This window comes from Panicum virgatum, chromosome 7K (genome assembly GCF_016808335.1).
Source record: "Panicum virgatum strain AP13 chromosome 7K, P.virgatum_v5, whole genome shotgun sequence".
Taxonomy (NCBI): Eukaryota; Viridiplantae; Streptophyta; class Magnoliopsida; order Poales; family Poaceae; genus Panicum; species Panicum virgatum.
In genome coordinates this window covers 37809015-37826831 of record NC_053142.1, presented here as the reverse complement: position 1 = coordinate 37826831, position 17817 = coordinate 37809015, and the positions used below count along the sequence as shown (strand labels likewise).

The 17817-nt window shown below is 45.8% G+C and overlaps 1 protein-coding gene, 2 long non-coding RNA genes and 1 pseudogene across 5 annotated transcripts; 3 read left to right on the top strand and 1 right to left on the bottom strand.

The window, feature by feature from the left end:
- Positions 1 to 3169: 3169 nt before the first annotated feature.
- Positions 3170 to 3349, bottom strand: LOC120642632. Its single transcript, XR_005662668.1, has 2 exons — positions 3306 to 3349; positions 3170 to 3217 (listed from the first exon to the last, which is right to left on the bottom strand). It is a non-coding gene; the product is annotated as an uncharacterized LOC120642632 (long non-coding RNA).
- A 2586-nt stretch (positions 3350 to 5935) lies between these two features.
- On the top strand, positions 5936 to 7466 carry LOC120640214 (annotated as a pseudogene).
- An 833-nt stretch (positions 7467 to 8299) lies between these two features.
- Positions 8300 to 11599, top strand: LOC120642524. Of its 3 annotated transcripts, none has more exons than XM_039919089.1 (5): positions 8300 to 8469; positions 9313 to 9591; positions 9687 to 9785; positions 10095 to 10337; positions 11015 to 11599. In XM_039919089.1, the coding sequence occupies exons 2-5, from the start codon at positions 9355 to 9357 to the stop codon at positions 11291 to 11293; spliced, it is 858 nt and encodes a 285-aa protein (XP_039775023.1). In that variant the 5' UTR covers positions 8300 to 8469; positions 9313 to 9354; the 3' UTR covers positions 11294 to 11599. The 3 variants fall into 3 exon arrangements, with proteins under 3 accessions (XP_039775023.1, XP_039775024.1, XP_039775025.1); XM_039919090.1 differs by having other exon boundaries at positions 9687 to 9755; positions 11015 to 11593; XM_039919091.1 differs by lacking the exon at positions 9687 to 9785 and having other exon boundaries at positions 11015 to 11593.
- A 3996-nt stretch (positions 11600 to 15595) lies between these two features.
- LOC120642619 lies at positions 15596 to 16640 on the top strand. The gene is made up of 2 exons (XR_005662655.1): positions 15596 to 15964; positions 16356 to 16640. It is a non-coding gene; the product is annotated as an uncharacterized LOC120642619 (long non-coding RNA).
- The last annotated feature ends 1177 nt before the right edge of the window (positions 16641 to 17817 follow it).

The window sequence follows — 17817 nt, the reverse complement described above, 5'->3', positions numbered from 1 at the left end:
GCAAGGAAAACCTAACACACACGTTTGGAACACCGTCGGGTCGTTTCCAAACAACTGTTTGCCTTTCTTTCCGGCTCGTGGATAGGAACACTCTCCCCGACTACAGGGCTCCAAGGTCCACCCGCGCCCGGTCCACCCTTATCCCTTGAAGTCGTAGTGTTGCGCAACATAAAATAAAACATATCTCTAAGAGAGAGTGTCAGGTATATCCACTCCCCGGTCCAATCGGTTACTAGGCTTACCGCGTACCATATTTACGGCATGTGGCTAGTACGTTCAAAAACTTAACCAGCACTACCACACACCGCGACCTTAGCAAGTTCATCAACACAGACGGGGTCTCACATAAAGTCATGATATCGATCACAACCCCGTCCGTCGTCCTTATATTGATAACAGAAAGTAAACAGGCAATTCCTATAAAGCTCGCGAGTGACAGGCAATCACTCGACTTTTACCGGTCCTATAAGCTTAGCAAGTAGTCGAACTCAAGTTTAGTGTTCAATACATAGGTTCCTAGGATCATGCATCTGGGGTTTCAATTCAAATCCTAAGAACTGTAAATGCACAAGCAAGTAATAACAGTAAATGATAATAATTTGAAATATAGGTTATGTCCGGGGCTTGCCTTCTCGGTAGTTGCTAACTATTTCAGCTCTAGGCTCTTCCGAACTTTGGTCCGGGGCTTCAGTTAGTTCAGCAGTGTTTACTTGAGCTTCGAGATCACCTCCGTCAGATTCCGGGATCAGCTCGTACATCCCGTCCGACAAAGTCGTCGTATCTATATGTAATGCAAGAACAATATTATAAATACACACATGGGCAATCGTTTATAGAGTAGTTAAATAACAAATTTAACTACACAAGGCATCATGATCAACAGCACAAGCACGTTATACTAACTTCATAAAATGAGTGGTGGTTGATTCCTATAGCATTTAATTCAAGGTTTGCTAATTAAATAAACAACTCAGATCACAATTAGCAATAAATTTAGCAAAAATTATCCTAAACAGAAAAAGAACAGATTAAGCTATCCGGTAAAAATCATGCCAAGACATGTAGCCATTTAATCACAACAATTCATTCATTCAGACAACACCTAGAACAAGATTGAATTATACAGTTCAAACTAGAGCAAAGTAGAAGCTCAAAATTTTATCTACACCTAATTAATTCTGAGAAAATAAACAAAACAGACATCAGTTTAGCAAGATTCAATTTTAGCTCCTGTTCTAGTCATGAACTAAGGCTCAAACTTCCTGCACAAGCTACGATACTCAAAAAGAACATGCACCAATATTTTCATGATTTATTACGAAAAGAAACTATTTACCATAAATAAAGTCTATTAAACAAGGATTAAAACAAATAAATAGCTACACCAGAGAACTGATCATGAAAATTTTATAGCAAAACTAGTGTTACATGAGTAAACTACCATAAAAGTTTCACTGCAAGACATGGCTTTATACAGTAGTTAAGAAAAAGATAAAAACAACCAATATTTATGCACTAGTAACACAAATCAAATTCTACAGCAAAAACTTTCAACTAAAGCCTAACATATTATGGTTCTACTGCATATAGCTCTTCAAGAGGATTCCAAAACATCCAGATTTGCTATTTTACGAATTTTCCACGAATTGATATTGAATTTCAAAGATCACTGAAAAACATCACAAGGAAGTCCCTAGAGCACTATTCATATGTGTCTTGAGCTATTCAAATAACCCCCTGGGCTTTCTTGAATTCAAACCTGAGGGTCCTTGGCTGGGTCAGAGAGGGGAGGCGGGGTTTGACCGGCCGTTTCCCGGCGAGGGGCTCACCGGCGGCGAGGTATGGGTTGGGGGAAATGGAGTAGAGGTCGATGCGGTTCTCTGGAGGCTCTTGGGGCGCGAAATGAGGGAGGGAGGAGGTCGGTCCACGGCAAGCGGCGGCTTGCGGGGCTCGGAGCACGGCGGCGGGGTAGCTCCGGTGGGGTTCGGGCGAGGGGATGTGGTCTGGGAGTTGCGCGAGGGCGAGGCGGTGCTCGCTAGGGGGTCAGAGCGGGCGGAGGAGCGGCGGTGAGGCGGCTCCGCGGCGGGGGTGAGCTCGCCCGCGTTCAAGCGGGGCGGGGGCGGCGTTCTGCGGTGTGAGAGCGAGGGGAATGCAAAAGAGAAAGAGGAATGGATTTCTGGGGCTCTTGTAGTGCTCGGGCGCTCGCTAGAAGAGGGCGGCGGGCTCTGCCCGGGGCTGTCCACGGCGGTGTCGCGGTGGCGGCCGCCTGGGCGGCTCTGGAAGCGGCGGGGCGCGTGGCACGGCCGGGGAAACTCCAGCGCGAGGCAACAGGCGGGGGAGGAGGAGCAGAGCGACGCGTGGGTGCCAGCGCGAAGCGAAGTAATGGCCGGGAAAGCTCTCCACGGCGCCGGCGGGCGGCGCTGTCGGTGGGCGGCGGCGAGAAACAGAGCAGGGAGGTGGAGGAAGGGGATAAGGGTCATTTTGCAATTTCAGAAAATTCCAGGGACCACTCTGTAAACAAGCAATAACTTTTGAACTAAAGCTCAAATGGAAAAGTGCCCAACATGAAAGTTGTTCAACTTTTCAAGATCTACAACTTTGATGTTGTGCAAAAATTTATTTGACCAAAGATTCAAGAGCTAAAATTAAAAACATTGAAGGGATTTTGAATTCCAAGGAATTTTGTCTTTTTCAATGCAAATTCACTTTAAACTTACACTTAAAATCAAATTTTGCTGCCATGCATTAAATGCACTGAATTTTGCAAAAACACCCTCCACCAAAGCTATAATTACACAACCAAATCAACATAACTACAGAAAGGACCTTGCATAAAATTATAATTACACATATAACCTTTTATAATTACCAAAAGATCCTTTTCAAGCAATTCACACACATGATGCATATAAAACATACACAATTACTGTGCAGACACTTTTTTAATTACTGTGCAGACACCTAGGGTGTTACAATCACCATGCACCACGGCACCAGCCTACATGTAAAGGCACACAAAGCAATAAGACAGGGATGCAAATTAACAATGACAATGATAATATTACCTTCTAAGATGTAGACGACCCGGGTTTGGAGATGGACTTGGAGTTGCTTCCTGTTGGTGTTGCTTGTGTTTTCTCAGTGGAAGCCTCTTTTTCTTTCCCTTTTCCTTTGCCAATATTCTGGGCTTTATGGTTACCAAATTCTTCAATTAACTCTACAATGACAGGAATCTAAACAATGAGTAAAATTTTACAATGATGCAATGCAACAAATGCATAAATGAGTTAAGTAAAATTATGTACCTTTTTCCATCATTTCTAATTCCTCCATATTCTCTTGGATGTCAATAGGAGTTCCTCTCCTCAGCCAATCCTGTGCACAAACTAGAGCATCTACCATGAATGGAGTAAGAGAAGTACGGAAATCATCTAAAATGCGTCCACTTGTGCTGAAAGCGGACTCTGATGCTACTGTGGAGATAGGTATAGCAAGCACATCACGAGCCAAGTGAGCTAAAACTGGAAGCCTGGGTGCGTTGTCTCTCCACCAAACAAGGATGTCAATCTTCTTGTTCCTATCCTCTGTATCTTCACTAAGATATTTTTCAAGTTCTGATTTGGATGTGTTGGTGGAACCACTTTCCATCCTCATCTTCTTTGCAATTTTTCAGCAAGCATGCCTTGTCTAGCTCCACTTGATTGATTGAGATTATTTACTTCAGTTTGTACTTCACTTGGAGCATGAATTTGCCTATATTCATCAAACAGCTCACGGAGACAAGATTTAATAGCTGCCCAAACTAGCTGTCCTCTTTCCTCACCAAAGATTTCTTCAACAGTCAATTTGGTATACAAAGATAACTTGTATCTTGGATCAAGAACTGCAGCAATGAAAATTAGTAAATTAATGTTCTCCTTTGCTTTTTCCCTTCCCCCTCCCCCTCCTCTCACTATCCCTTTCACTCTCAGCCTCTTGCTCCTTCCCCCTCCTCTCACTATCCCTTTCACACTCAGCCTCTTGCTCCTGCTCTTTATTGGTGTGCCAAACTCCCCAATATTTGTCAAATTTATCTTTCATTCTCTTGCCCATTGATACTTGCATATTATTTGTACTATTCATCCAAGCTTGAATCAGCAAGTGCACTTCCACAACCTCTTGAAAGAATGTATTAGAGGTGACATGGAGACTTGAGGAGACACGGACAGTAAGATCATGAAAATACTCTAAAAATTCTGCCATTTTCTTGGCCCTATCCCAATCAGATTCATCCGGGTGACCAGGTCCTTCTCTCTCTTCGGATAGGTCAATAACAAAAGAGTAGTCATCTTCAACAAGCCTTGTAAACACCTTCTCATAGGTTATTGCAGATTTCAGCATAAGGTATGTGTAATTCCATCTAGTTGGGACATCAAGCTTAAGAAATGCCTTGCTATCCACCTTCTCTTCCTCAGCAATTTCCCTAAACTTTACCAATCTTGAAGTCCCATTCTTAATCCATTTAATAGCAGCCCTAACACGCTTCACAGAGAGGTCAACTTCTTTCAATCCATCTTGCACAATGAGGTTAATGATGTGTGCAGCACACCTCATGTGCAAATACTTGCCACCAACTATGTTGGTCCCCTGCAGCTGTCTCCTCAAAAAAGCCACACCATTGTTATTAGCATTGGCATTATCAACAGTGACAGTCATTACTTTGTTCAAACCCCATTCAGTCAAGCATCTAAGCAAATTTTTCCCAATATCCTCTCCCTTATGCCCTTTTACCTTAAAAAAACTGATAACTTTCTTATGCAGCTGCCAATTATCATCAATAAAGCTCGCAGTGACAGTCATATAGCTATCTTGCTGCTGAGAAGTCCAACCATCCGTTGTTAAGGAAATTCGCTGACAAGAATCTTTAAAAAATTTCTTCAGCTTGGCTCTTTCTTGAAAGTAAAGACGTACAATATCCCTGGTGCAGGTTCTTCTAGATGGTAATTGGAATCGTGGGCAGGCTTTGCTCATAAATTTCCTAAAGCCTAGCCTCTCACCCATAGAAAAAGGCTCCTCATCTTCTACAACCATCTCAGCAAAAACCGCTCTAAGTGCATCTTGATGGAACCTCTATGTGGTAATACCTTCCCCTTGCAATGTGCCTTGTTTTGGGTCATTCTCGAACTTGTTAGGATTTCGTGAGCAAGTTTTCAAGTGTCGAGACAACAAAGATGTACCGTGTCCCTTTGATTCAGCCTTCATTTTGCGAGTGCAATGTTTGCATTGTGCAAACTTGAGAAAACCCTTGTCATCCTTGATCTTGTTGAAATGATTCCAAACATTTGACCTTGGTGCCATTTGCTTCCTTTCCTTCTCTTTCCCTGTGTCATTCTAAAGATCAATGACCTCCTGATTAGCAGCTTGTCCATTCGACTGTGATGGCTGTGAATCTTGAATCTCCATTGGCACAATTGAATTATCATGGCGAACCTCAGTGTTCATTGACTGGGTCTCAATCTCAATATTATCTTCAGTTTCAGGCATCTGAAAAACAAAGAACACTGATGTTCTACTGTGGTAATCTCTGATCAAATCAACAGAAAAATGTCCTACTAATGTTCTACTGTGGTAATCTCTGATCAAATCAACAGAAAAATGTTCTACTAATGTTCTACTGTGCCACTGTGGTAATCTCTGATCAAATCAATAGAAAAATGTTCTACTAATGTTCTACTAGATCAAATAGGTGGACTGTCCTATCCTTACGCTATGCATTTCAAATGTTCTACTAATTCAATAGAAAAATGGACCATACTAGATCTAGACTACCATGAACAAGTAGAAGAAAAGTGAATGACATAAGTTGCAAGATTCCTCCGTCGGTGGTGCCGTTCTTCGGTCGTCTTCCCGGCTCGAGGTCTTGCGGAAGCCGGAGCCGCCGGGGGTCAGAAGCGCCATGCCGAGGTAAGGAGCGTCTTGCTGGTCTGCAGACTGCAGTCGAGGACTCGAGGTCGGGGACGGGGAGAAGGGGCCTCGCTGCAGCGCCTTGGGGGAGGCCGGGAGGGGGGCTGCACCCTGCAGACTGCAGTCCTGCACGTTCAGGCAAGCGCAGTGGCGCTGCCAGCGGCCGGCGTGCGGCGGCGGCGGCGGCCAGCGGGCGAGGGGCGGTGGCGCTGTGAGCCGGTGACGGTGGTCGGCGCGCGAGGGGCGGACAGGCGACTCGCGACTCGCGAGGGGCGTTGTGGCCTGTGGCGGCGTGACTGGGGTGGGGCGGTGGGGGACTGGGGGTGCCGGGGTGGGGTGGGGCGCTGTGCCTAGGTTAGGGTTAAGTGGTTTCATGGGCTGGGCTGCAAGCCTATAATGAGTAAACACATCTATGGGATGGGCTGATTTCGGGTAGTTCGGGTAATTCGGGTACCGTAGCCCAATACCCGAACTACCCGTAATAATTTCGGGTACCGTGGGTTAGAACCCGAATTGGGATTCGGGTTTTTCGGGTTCGGACTCGGGTTTTTCGGGTTCGGGCTTCGGGTTTCGGGTATTTTGCCCAGCCATACGCGGTGGTCCTGGCGGTGCTGGCCATCTTGCTGGCGCTCCTCTGCGCCGCCGGCGTCGTCCCAGCGGCCGCGCAGAGCTGCGGCTGCCAGCCGGGCCTGTGCTGCAGCAAGTACGGCTACTGCGGCACGACCAGCGCCTACTGCGGCCAAGGGTGCCAGTCGGGCCCGTGCGCCGGAGGCGGCGGGAGCGGCGGCGTGGGGCGCGCCCGTGGCGAGCGTCGTCACCGCCGCGTTCTTCAGCGGCATCAAGTCCCACGCGGGGCCCGGGTGCGAGGGCACGGCCTTCTACACGCGGGCCGCGTTCCTGAGCGCCGTGACCTCGTACCCCAACTTCGTGACCGGGGCCGACGGCAGGCGCGAGATCGCCGCCTTCTTCGCGCACGTCGCGCACGAGACCGGCCGTAAGTCGCCCGAACCGCGACACCATTTGATGATGCAGAGATAATCAAAAACTAGATTTGCAATTTGCATGGCTTCATGGCGTTGTGTTTGTTGTGGCGATACGTGGAACGAACAATGACAGATCTGTGCTACGTCAACGAGATCGGGGGCGCGGGCATGGACTACTGCGACGCGAGCTCGACGGCGTGGCCGTGCGCGGCGGGGCAGGGCTGCTACGGGCGCGGGCCGCTGCAGCTGTCGTGGAACTTCAACTACGGGCCGGCGGGGAAGAACATCGGGTTCGACGGGCTGGCGGACCCCGGGCTGGTGGCGCAGGACCCCGAGGTGTCATTCAAGTCGGCGCTCTGGTTCTGGAAGGACAACGTGCACCAGGTGATGCCCGAGGGGTTCGGCGCCACCATCCGGGCCATCAACGGCGCGCTCGAGTGCAACGGGAGGAACGCCGCCGAGATGAACCAGCAGGTGAGCTTCTACATGCAGTACTGCGAGGAGCTCGGCGTCGACCCGGGTAGCAACCTCACCTGCTAGGGTGCCAGCGGGGGCGGCGAGGTGTTCGTCTGCGCGGCGCGTGAAGAATAAACATGCTCGGCGTCGCACACTTTATGCTGGCGCCTGAAACGACGTGTTCTAGTACTCTTCTTAATGTGTGTGAGTGTGTGTCTCGCAGTAAAAAAAAAACAGGAAGGTTTCTGGATCGGAAAGCCGAGCCGGTTGCTTCCTCTTAATGAAATATGATGAAGCTGTCATACCCTTTCAGTTTCTACTTTCGTATTTGGAAAACCACTGATTCCCAACAGGCAGTGAAAAACTACAGTTACAATATGCCGTAGCGATTATATATAAAAAGTTGCAAATGTGTGACAGTATCTGTCATTGATCATCATGTGGTTTGCAGTTTTTTTCATAATTATTGCCCATATAGTCATAGTCTCGTAGAGAAACAACAATGGCCCTATTTATTTCAGCTTATGTCTGATTTTAAAAGTTTAATTTTGAGGAATTCAAAAGTTAGATGACTTATAGAATCAAGAATCAATAATCTGCCAGATATTCTGGGAGTCATCTAATTTTTTTATTTTTTCAAAATTAAAATTTTAAAATCCCCCAGAAGCTCAAATAAATGGAGCTAATAGAGGAGCTCACCATGACCAGAGTCAGGCCGCTGCTTATTTGTGCCATCTTCTTTGGATCTTTCAAAGAACTCAAGTACCCCTTCGAGAAAAAAAAAACAAACTATCCTGAGGGTCAACGGGCCGGTCTAACCCAAGTGCAAGCCCACAGAAGGGAACCCAAGATATATTTGGGCCTCGCCGCCTCGGTTTCAAAGAAAAATATTTGGACCTTTCGAGAGGCCTTTTCGGGAGCCGAAGACCCTGAGCGGGGCCCACCCTCCAGCGCAACCCAATCCAGCAACCAGCATCCCTTCCCCTCGCCGGTCGGCTGTCGCCGCCTCTCCGTCCGACCGCCTCATCCCTCGTTTCCATCCGCCTCCGCGTCCCCCATCCTCCGCCGCCACCGTTGGCCTCTGCAGGTAACCACCCGTTGATTCATCCGTCTTGTATCGTTTGCTTCCTGGTTGTATGCGCCTCTTTCGTTTGGCTAGGGTTTTAGAGTACCTATTTGGTTTGGGATTAGGGTGGGTGGGTGGAGTATTCTCCATTTTCCAGTTCTTTCTGATTGCTGGGGCTAAGGGAAGGTTGATGTGGGATGTAGGGCCTTTCTTGCGATCTGGTTGCTCATCGGACTTACTAGGTAGATGTTCATAGGAAATAGCTATTAGTTGTATACCTGTATGGAGCTGTACTGCTGCTGTTGATTCATGTTTCATGTTTGCCTGCTGAAATTTGAGAATTACGGGATGCTAAACGTCCCGAATCCGTGGGGCAGTTTGCAGCATGTCGAATATAACTAAATGATTTCATAAAAAAAAATAACTAAATGTTAGGAGTACCCGTTGGTTCATACATTGGTTTTGCCCAGCTTTCAAGATAAGCATCAACCTGACGTTCTGACTAATTCGGATATCCTAAAGTTCCTCTATGTTGGTGTTACCAGTTAAACATGACCTCCACCGTTTAATGTTTAATAAGGAAAAAATATCCCAACATTCTTTCATAAGTTTATATTCACAACATCCATGCGCAAATTCTAGCATGAGTATCGGATTGCCTTGTTCTGTTGTGTTAAATTTGTGACTTCTGATGAATGATCTTGATACTGGTGACTAAAAATTTCAATGCCATGAGCCCATGAAACTGAAGTTATGTCCTAATTTATATCAGTAAAGTTGATACTGTTTTTATTTTTGACAAGCTACATTCGTGTCTCAGATTGCCGTGTGCCTGATACTTACATTCATATTTTAATCCCACAGTTTTGGCTCTAAGCTACTCTGGGATTCAAGGAGTACGGAAACATGAGCTATTTCCAAGCTACAGTGCACAAACCTCATGGCATGCTTACTGCATACAGGCCAGTAGCTGGTCTTGGAAGGACCCACGAGCTGCTTGGTAGACATTCTATGTGCCCACATTCGATCGGATCTTGCAAACTGCAACAGCAACTGTATCCAAGGCTTGTTCTTGTTTCTGCTTGCTATAAAAGGCTTGGTCCTGTATATGCCTCTAGTGGAAAAGAGAATCCTGTCAATGACGTAAGCGATTTTTGTTGCTTTTCCCTGAATTATACCTACGTATTTCCCATTTTAAGCAATTATCATGCAATGACTGTTTATTTTACCTTATGCAGTCCATACTTGCCGTAACAATGTTATCAAATGAATGGTGTTGTAAAACTTCAATGCCTGTTGGTCATAAGGCACATATTTTCTGTTGGCTTCTCGTTGTGGTATCGAAATTCTGGGAGTGCTAAATTGGGAACTTGTATACTCCTTTATGGCTTAGCAATTAAACAAGTTTGACCTGGTTTTGGTACTCTGTTATGTTGAGTATTTTGGTTGATGTTGACTGTAGGTTTCATCTTTCATGTTATATATAACTAACAGGAATTTTGTATAAGATAACTTCTTATAATTTCATTTGGTTAAACTTCTCCACCAAAATACCAGATAATTTTGTGATATAAGACAAGCCTATTAGCATTTGCAGAAGCTTCTCTGCAAATCATGTGCTAAATTTATTACTACCTTCTTTTCAGCCTTTCTCAATGGAATCTTTGAACAAAGCTATGGCTCAAGCAAAAAGACCAAAGTCCTTGCAAAACTTGTTGAGAGAGCAGATGGATAAGATTCGAGGACAGGGATCTGGTGGAAATGGAGGAAACAAAAACCGATTTGGAGGTAGTGGTGGTGGTTCTGATGGCCAAGAGGATGACTCTTTCAAAGATTCGTTATATGAGATGATCCAGATTTTGATAGCAACTATTGCCTTCATACTTGTGGTAACTTCATCACTTCTTTGTCCTTGCATTGCTCTCTTTTCTGAAAAAATGCTATATTTTATAGGTGGACATCGTTGTTAGCCCATGAATTCCCATGCTCTTATTAGTTCCAGATACACTATGTTTGAACAACTAGTTAGGTTATTTCCCGTTTGAATATGTTCTGTATTCATAGGTGGTACAGATCTATTATAATAGTGTAGCATTTCAACTATCTTTAGTAACAATTTTGTCCCACATCATCAGCAATAATAAGGACTGTTGAAGCACAGAACTGCGAAATATCCTCTTCATTAGCTTACTGATTCATGCATACAGCATGCTTTAAACTACTTCAAGTCTCCAACTGTTACTGTAGTTTCACTTTTGTCAAGAAAACACCGACCTATGTGGCTTATAAGGTAGATGCTAATACCTAATACCTCGGCTGTAGCTTGACAGCAGTACAGATGAACATGAGCAACATGGAAACTATTCTCTTGGTATATTCATTGCTGGAACTGTTCATTATTAATGGGAACTGTTCTTCTGTCTGCCGAAACAAGAATTATGCTTAAAATCCATTTCCTCAATATGAATACATGAGTATATAGATGCAATTGTCTTGGTTCAAACTATTTAGGAATCCTGCATGCATAGGCTTTTTAAGTCTCTCGTCTGCTTCCTTTATGATGCAGTATGTCCACATAATCAGAGGGGAGGAGTTGTACCGCCTTGCTAGGGACTACACCAGGTATCTAGTGACTGGTAAGAGGACAGCTCGACTGAAACGTGCCATGCTGAACTGGCGTGATTTCTCCGAGCGCATCACCAAGAAGGATAGCACACAGGAAGAAGACTACTACGGAAGATCAGTCTCTTCTGAATCCACATGGTGGCAGCAGCCCAAACAGCTTGTTCGTCGTTTGGAGGAGCTCTGCAGAGGCTATTTGCGCCCTCACGCCCAGGAGTCATAGATCTGGTGCCACACTGTTTTGTCGGCCTCTGAATTTTCAGTGTGGTGATGCATAAGTGAGTACCGGCTGCTTGAAATTTGAGTGTAGGGTAGCTTTGACAATCTGCTTCCGTTGGTCGTTCTTGCTACTGTTGACTGTTGTGGAATACATTCGCTGTCCGAGGTTAGCCTGTTAGGTTCAGAACGGAAAGCATGGGGGGAGTTCCTGTTCAATTGTGGTAGTGCTAGTACTTTCCGAGACCCAGCTGCTGCGATGGTCTGCCGGTCAATGATAATGCTGGTGGCAAACTTGAATGCTCCATCCGACGAGTCATGACTGCACAATCGACGAGTGATGATGTGTCGTCCGACTGTCTTTTGTTTTTTTTTTCGTTTTCGTTTTTGAAACGGAACTTAACTTCACAGGGCATGTTTGCATGTGCCGAGTTTGTTACTCCATTCTGCAGGTTTTTTTAGCAAATCTAGATACATAACAAACATAACATATATACCTATAGTACATAGAAAAACTATATATCTAGTCTAGATTTACTAAAATGGTCTAAGTATAACAGTGTCAATGCAAACTGCGATTGCAGATTGCGTTACGAACTCTGATGGAGGAGCCTGTCCACCTGGATACGCATTTTGGCGGCACTCCAGATTTCGCCGACGCCAACGATCGATTTGTTTTGACTGGAGCGCGTTTGATTATGCGCTTGCGCGTCCCGTGATATACGAAGGAAATTGGCCGTTTCTGGTGTTTCGATCATGGAAGGAACTCGTGATTAAGCCAGCAGCTCACGTCTTCCAATAATAATAATAAAATCGAAACGGGTACTGGCCTTTCTTTGATCGAGCACGAATCCAATCAAGCAGGTCGTAAACACTCTCTCCGAGTAGGTTGTTGGTTCCTCGTCGAAGCCGCGATTTCCGGAGGAATGATGCGGCCGAAAGCCAGGAGAGCCTCTGGAGGAGGACGCGTCGGCCGGAGGGAAAGCACGAAGCAGACTGGCAAGCTAAGCACATGCGACCACCGAAACGAGCCGCCCCCAGTCTGCGTAGCCACCTAGGCTTTGCGACTTGAGCCGGACACGATCCGCCACTTGCCCGAGCGGCGCGCCCCTGAACTGCCCAGCCAGCTGGTTGCTTCCCGGCGCGAGCGCGGGAGGCCCCACCGCGGCACGATTCGCGGCGCGGGCGCGGAAGAGATCAGCAGGGGCTGTGCCTCTGTTTAGTTTCGCGAAAAGTTTCCAAAAATTTTCACTGACGCATGTCACATCGAATTTTACGATACATGTATAAATTATTAAATATAATTAAAAAATATAACTAATTGTACAATTTGTTTGTAAATGACGAGACGAATCTTTTGAGACTAATTACTCTAAGATTGGATAATAATTACCAAATAAAACCGAAACGTGCTACATCAACTTTTTCACAAACTTTTCGCGAACTAAACACACGGTCTCGACACCGCCCTAGCGCCCAGATGCCTTTGTCCGGGCACATGAGAAGGTGGATTGGTTGTTCCTGCAGTGCGTGTCGTGTGCGAATCGTGGAAGCACGCAGATGGAGAGCGCTGCGCCTCGATCTCTACCTGTTCCGTTCTGCGAGCTCGCCGTTTACGACGATTCGGTTCAGCTCAGAGGATCCTTTCCTTTCTCCTGTAATAAGAGTAAGACCGCCGCCTGCCCTACTCGTAGTAAAGAAAAGGTGGTGACGCGCCAAGGACTCGGCTCGGCCGGCTCGTCGACCGTGCCGCTCCCACACGCATGCACGACCAGCGCGGGGTAACGTACGCCGCCGAGAGTTTACCGCGATAATAATAGACGGCAAGTTGAGGAAAAAGAAAACAGAGTTTAAAAGAACTGGTCTGGCAGATCGCGAAAAGAGGGGCAGAAGTAAAGGAGGGCGACGCAGGCGGGTGCGGTTGTACGTCAATTAAGGCACTGTATCTCCCATGATCGCAAGATCCGGTTGTATACGTGGTGGGCTGCATTTTAGTTCAATAAATATGACCATTTGCGTGTAAAGAGAGAAAAAATATATTTATATATACAGATAAGACAAAACAACGACATCATTTACTTGCAAATATAGTTGAAATAAGAAAAATCCATAAGTTTCAGAGGGAATATCCAAATTAAATTCTGATTGCAGCATCATATTTCTTACGTCAAGATCTTCAAAACAAGACCACACTTGACTATATTTGAAGAATTTTATTTTTTAAACATTTTTTTGATAAAGCTGGAACATATAGACTACAGCAAACAAATATATATCTCTTTGCGAATAAAATATTAAACCCGACGAACAAATAATAATACACTACGGAACATTGAAAAAAAAAATGGGAATGCATGTGTCAGATAAATAACAAAGAGATTCCGTGCATGCATATAAAAAAGGCAACAAAGATGACATCATCTATATGCATGTAAATTTTAAACTAATAAAAATTATTACTGTTAAACCATATATCTAAATTAAATTTAGATTGCACCATTATATTTTTTGTCATAAATTTGAATTATACCATTATCATTCTATGACAAGATTTTTTCATAACTAAATAAATAATTTCGGGTTCCGAGAATGAATAATTATTTTTATAAATAAAAAATTAAATATAGCAAACACTCAATAACATAAAAAACAAAATATAATACATCACGAATATTTAAATGTATAGGATAGATATGAAAAATGAATATCACGAACAAGTGAGCTAACATCACAGAATAATTTAATCTACAAAGCGAATAAATTAGTCAGCATCACAGAACAATTTAATCTCCAAAACGAACAATTTAATTTTATTGGCGGAAGAAGTCAACATAAAATTCAACGAAGAAAACTGAAAACAAAAATGGGAAAAGAAGAAAGAAGAAAAATATGTTAAAAACAGAAAAATAACAAAAGATAAAAAAAAAAGAAAAATACGGAAGGAAAAAAATCCCTCATACACGCGCAGATTTCTTCGGGCGCGATGGCTTATTGTTTAGTGCGCGTGATATATATAGCCTCCGCCGACGCAGGCAGGGCAGGCACAGCGTCGCTGCGGAGCGGATAAAAATCCCTCTCAGCTCGCGAGCGGCGGTGGAAGCGCGTGGACCCCGTCCGCCCTGGCCCCGCGAGAACCGTCGCGTCGTGTGGACTCGTGCATGGCTCCGAGCTGGACCAGGAGGCGGCGGAAAAAGGAAAAAAAATGATTCGCGGCGCGGTCGCCGTCGCCGTGGTGGCGCGCCAGCCGGCCGGCCAGGGCCGCGGACCGGGACAGGCGGACTGCGACCGGGGCGGCCGTAGAAGGCCGATGGAAACGGATCCAATTCGCATAGAATCGAATTCGAATAGCATTATTTATCATATTTTAAATCGAATATGGATATAGTTTCGGATATTCTCGGATACGAATACAAAACAGATGCCTCGGATTCAGATTCGAATTCGGATATTGACTTGATATATGACCTAATGTTTAGTTAATTTCTTTATTAGTAGTTTTAGATTATAAAATTATTATACATGTACAAAATAAAGTATAATAATATAATAAAGATATCTAGTTAAAAAATTATTTATTGTTAATAAATAAATACATAAAAATAAAATTAGAACTAAAATATATTGCAATAAACATATAAATAATTTTATTATATATAAATAAAAAATATAGAAGTAATTTTGAGATAAAATAAGAATATTTAAAAGTAAATTTAATCTTTTTTGTTATATCATTATTATAAAATTAATATTATGGGTGGTAAGAAATAAAAATAATTTCTTAAATAGTTTTTGAATGAAAATGGATACGGATAGTGTCGGATATTGTCAAATACGAATCCGGAATCGGATAGAGAAAATCAATGAAAATCGAATTCGGATGTATCCACTTTACTACCATATTAAATTCGAATACGGATACGAATATCTATATTGATGTTTAAACGGATACGAATATCGGATAATTTAGATATCTGGTATCCGTTTCCCATCCTTACCCCCCTGCTACGCTCGCCGCCAGAGCACGCCGCAGCAGGTAGCCGTGGGACGTCACGGTTGCGGCCACTGTTAGGTCATGTGCGGTGCACCGATGGAGGCCGCCGCCGAAAGTGGCGACCAAGATGGCGAGATCGATGACGGACCTGGGCTGGGTGCCTGGGTCCAGTGGCGGGCCCAAAGGGTAGTCCGGGTAAACTCAGAACTACCCTAAATTTCGGCCCAAAAGTTTTTAGAAGTTCGAAACGGCCCAATAACTCCTTCAGCCCAACGCCCAGGAGCCTACCGCGTCAGGTCAGTTCGTCTCCCACTCAGACTCAATCCTACCGTCCTGACGCCCTGGCCCTGGCCCTGGCCGCACCTTCCGCGAGGGCTCCGTCGGCCGCCGCCGCGCGCCTCCCGCCGGCATCGTGGGCGCCTGGGCGGGCACGGGGCCGTGCTGCTGCTGGCTCGGCTATGCCTGCTGGTCCCTAGGGCCTGGGCGACCGCACGCCTCCGGCCTCCCGCCGGCGCGAGAACTGCCGACGCGTCTGCGCTCCGCCCGCCGTCTGGAGACGCGACCGTCCGAGGCTCCGAGCTGCCGCCTGGCTCCGGCTGCTGGATGCTGCAGCTAGCAGCTAGGCCTAGGCAGCTAGCTGACTCTACACCAGATCCATTGCGCAATCCAATTGCAATTCCCTCACTGGTTAGTACTTTTTTTTTTCAGAAACATGGAGCGATTCTATGATTTCATCTCAATTTCACTTGACTTAATGGAAACATTGCTCACTTTTATTTAGCATGAAATTTTCTCTAATATAAGTGAGCATGACATAATCCATACTTTCATGGCCATGAGGAAGCGTAAAGCAGGAGCATTAGACTAGATTAGTATTGCAATCTTCTAGTTATGTAAGGTTTTATTGATGTTGTAACTTTTTATATTGTAAGTTAATGAGTTCTAAACTAATTTGTTGAATTTAGTGTATTAATGGATCTTTTTATTTATGTTATTGTAAATTTGATTATTATATACTGTATTGTTTCCCAAATGCTATTAGCTTATATCGGATTGCGTTATAATTTTTTTTTGACAGGACTACCTAGTTTCAATTTGTGGGTCCGCCACTGCCTGGGTCGGGCGCGGTAGTCAAGGCTGACCCGGTGTCGTCAAAAGCGAGAGGAGGTCGGTACGTGTAGCATGGCATGCATGCAAACGGATCCCGTCAAGACAGGCGGCTCGTGCGTAAGCCGATTATTAACTCATCACTTCTAGAAGTTCGTTCGGGCTCAAATGGGAAATGGCTGACGACCCACACTGGTGAACTACTGCTTCGATCGGGCGACTGGGAACAGTATGTAGTAACATCTGATAAGATTTTTTTTTAAAAAAAAGTAGTAGCAGGAGAAAACGCAGGTGGTACGAAAAACAGCATACTGTTCTGGTTCTTGCTTGTACTACTCGTTACTAGTAGTAGTATAGCAGAACAAAGACCTGAAAATGGAACCAAAACCAACATGCCGCTGCTTGCTAGGTAACTCCACGACCTGTATGATCGTCGGCGTCTGCGATGTCGTCCTCCCGTTTCCATTTGGCCCTGTTTGGTTTGCCCTAGCACAAGTAGCACAAAAACTTTGACCAATAATTAAGGGTACTAAATAAAGGTAATTTACAAAACTAACTCCACAGCGCTGTACTACTTAGCGAGACGAACCTAATGAGGTCTTTGACCGCACGATTAGAGGATGGTTACTGTAGCATCACTGTAGCCAATCATCGATTAATTACTATCATTAGATTCGTCGTGAAAAGTTACACCCATCTGTGAAAAGGTTTTGTAAATAAACTTCATTTAGTACTCCATGCATTAAAGATTCTTTTCTCGGGAAATGTGTGGTATGCTATGCTACTGGAAAACAAACAGGGCCTTTGTCACGAAAAGAGGGAAGGGACGAAACGGAGGAACACGACACCAGACCAGCCACGTCTGCAGGCGACTCCGATCCCTTCCCAGAGGCGGTCCGGGTCCAGACCGCCAGACGCGCGTACGCACGTGGCGCGGTGGCGGTGCCGCCGCTCTGGCAGAAGCGACGCGCGGCCCCCTACCTACTACGCCCCGGGCTCCCCGTGCGCCGCAGCCCAGCAGCGCAGGCAGTGAGCGAGCCAGGCCAGGCAGTGAGCGAGCCTATCCCTTCGTAAGAGCCGTATCCTTTGTCCGAACCCGGCGCGCCCCCCGCTGCCCACTGCCCACTGCACGCTCTGTGCACGCGGTACGCCGCACCCCGCACGCAGCCCGCTTCCGCCTCCGCCCCGGACACAAGTCGCCTTCCCCGTGGCCAGCCAGAGTGCCAGACCGCAGCGGAGAAACGCGCACGAGCGCGCCAGCCACCTGTTTCACGCAGCGCCGCACGGACGACGACGCCCCATGCGCCGCCCAGCTGCATGCCCAGGCGCGCCCGACGCGAGCGGACGCGGCCTCGGCTGGCTCCGGCTGCCTGGCGCGGCTGGCGAGCCGGTTTGTCCTGTCCCTGTCCCCCTTTCCTCCGCGGCTGGCGAGC

Bases quoted from the DNA above. Each gene is read 5' to 3' on its own strand.
- LOC120642524 (XM_039919089.1), top strand. From the start codon at position 9,355: ATGAGCTATTTCCAAGCTACAGTGCACAAACCTCATGGCATGCTTACT. The intron at 9,786-10,094 runs GTATCGAAATTC...CCTTCTTTTCAG, and splicing joins TCTGTTGGCTTCTCGTTGTG to CCTTTCTCAATGGAATCTTT. The intron at 10,338-11,014 runs GTAACTTCATCA...TTTATGATGCAG, and splicing joins CTATTGCCTTCATACTTGTG to TATGTCCACATAATCAGAGG.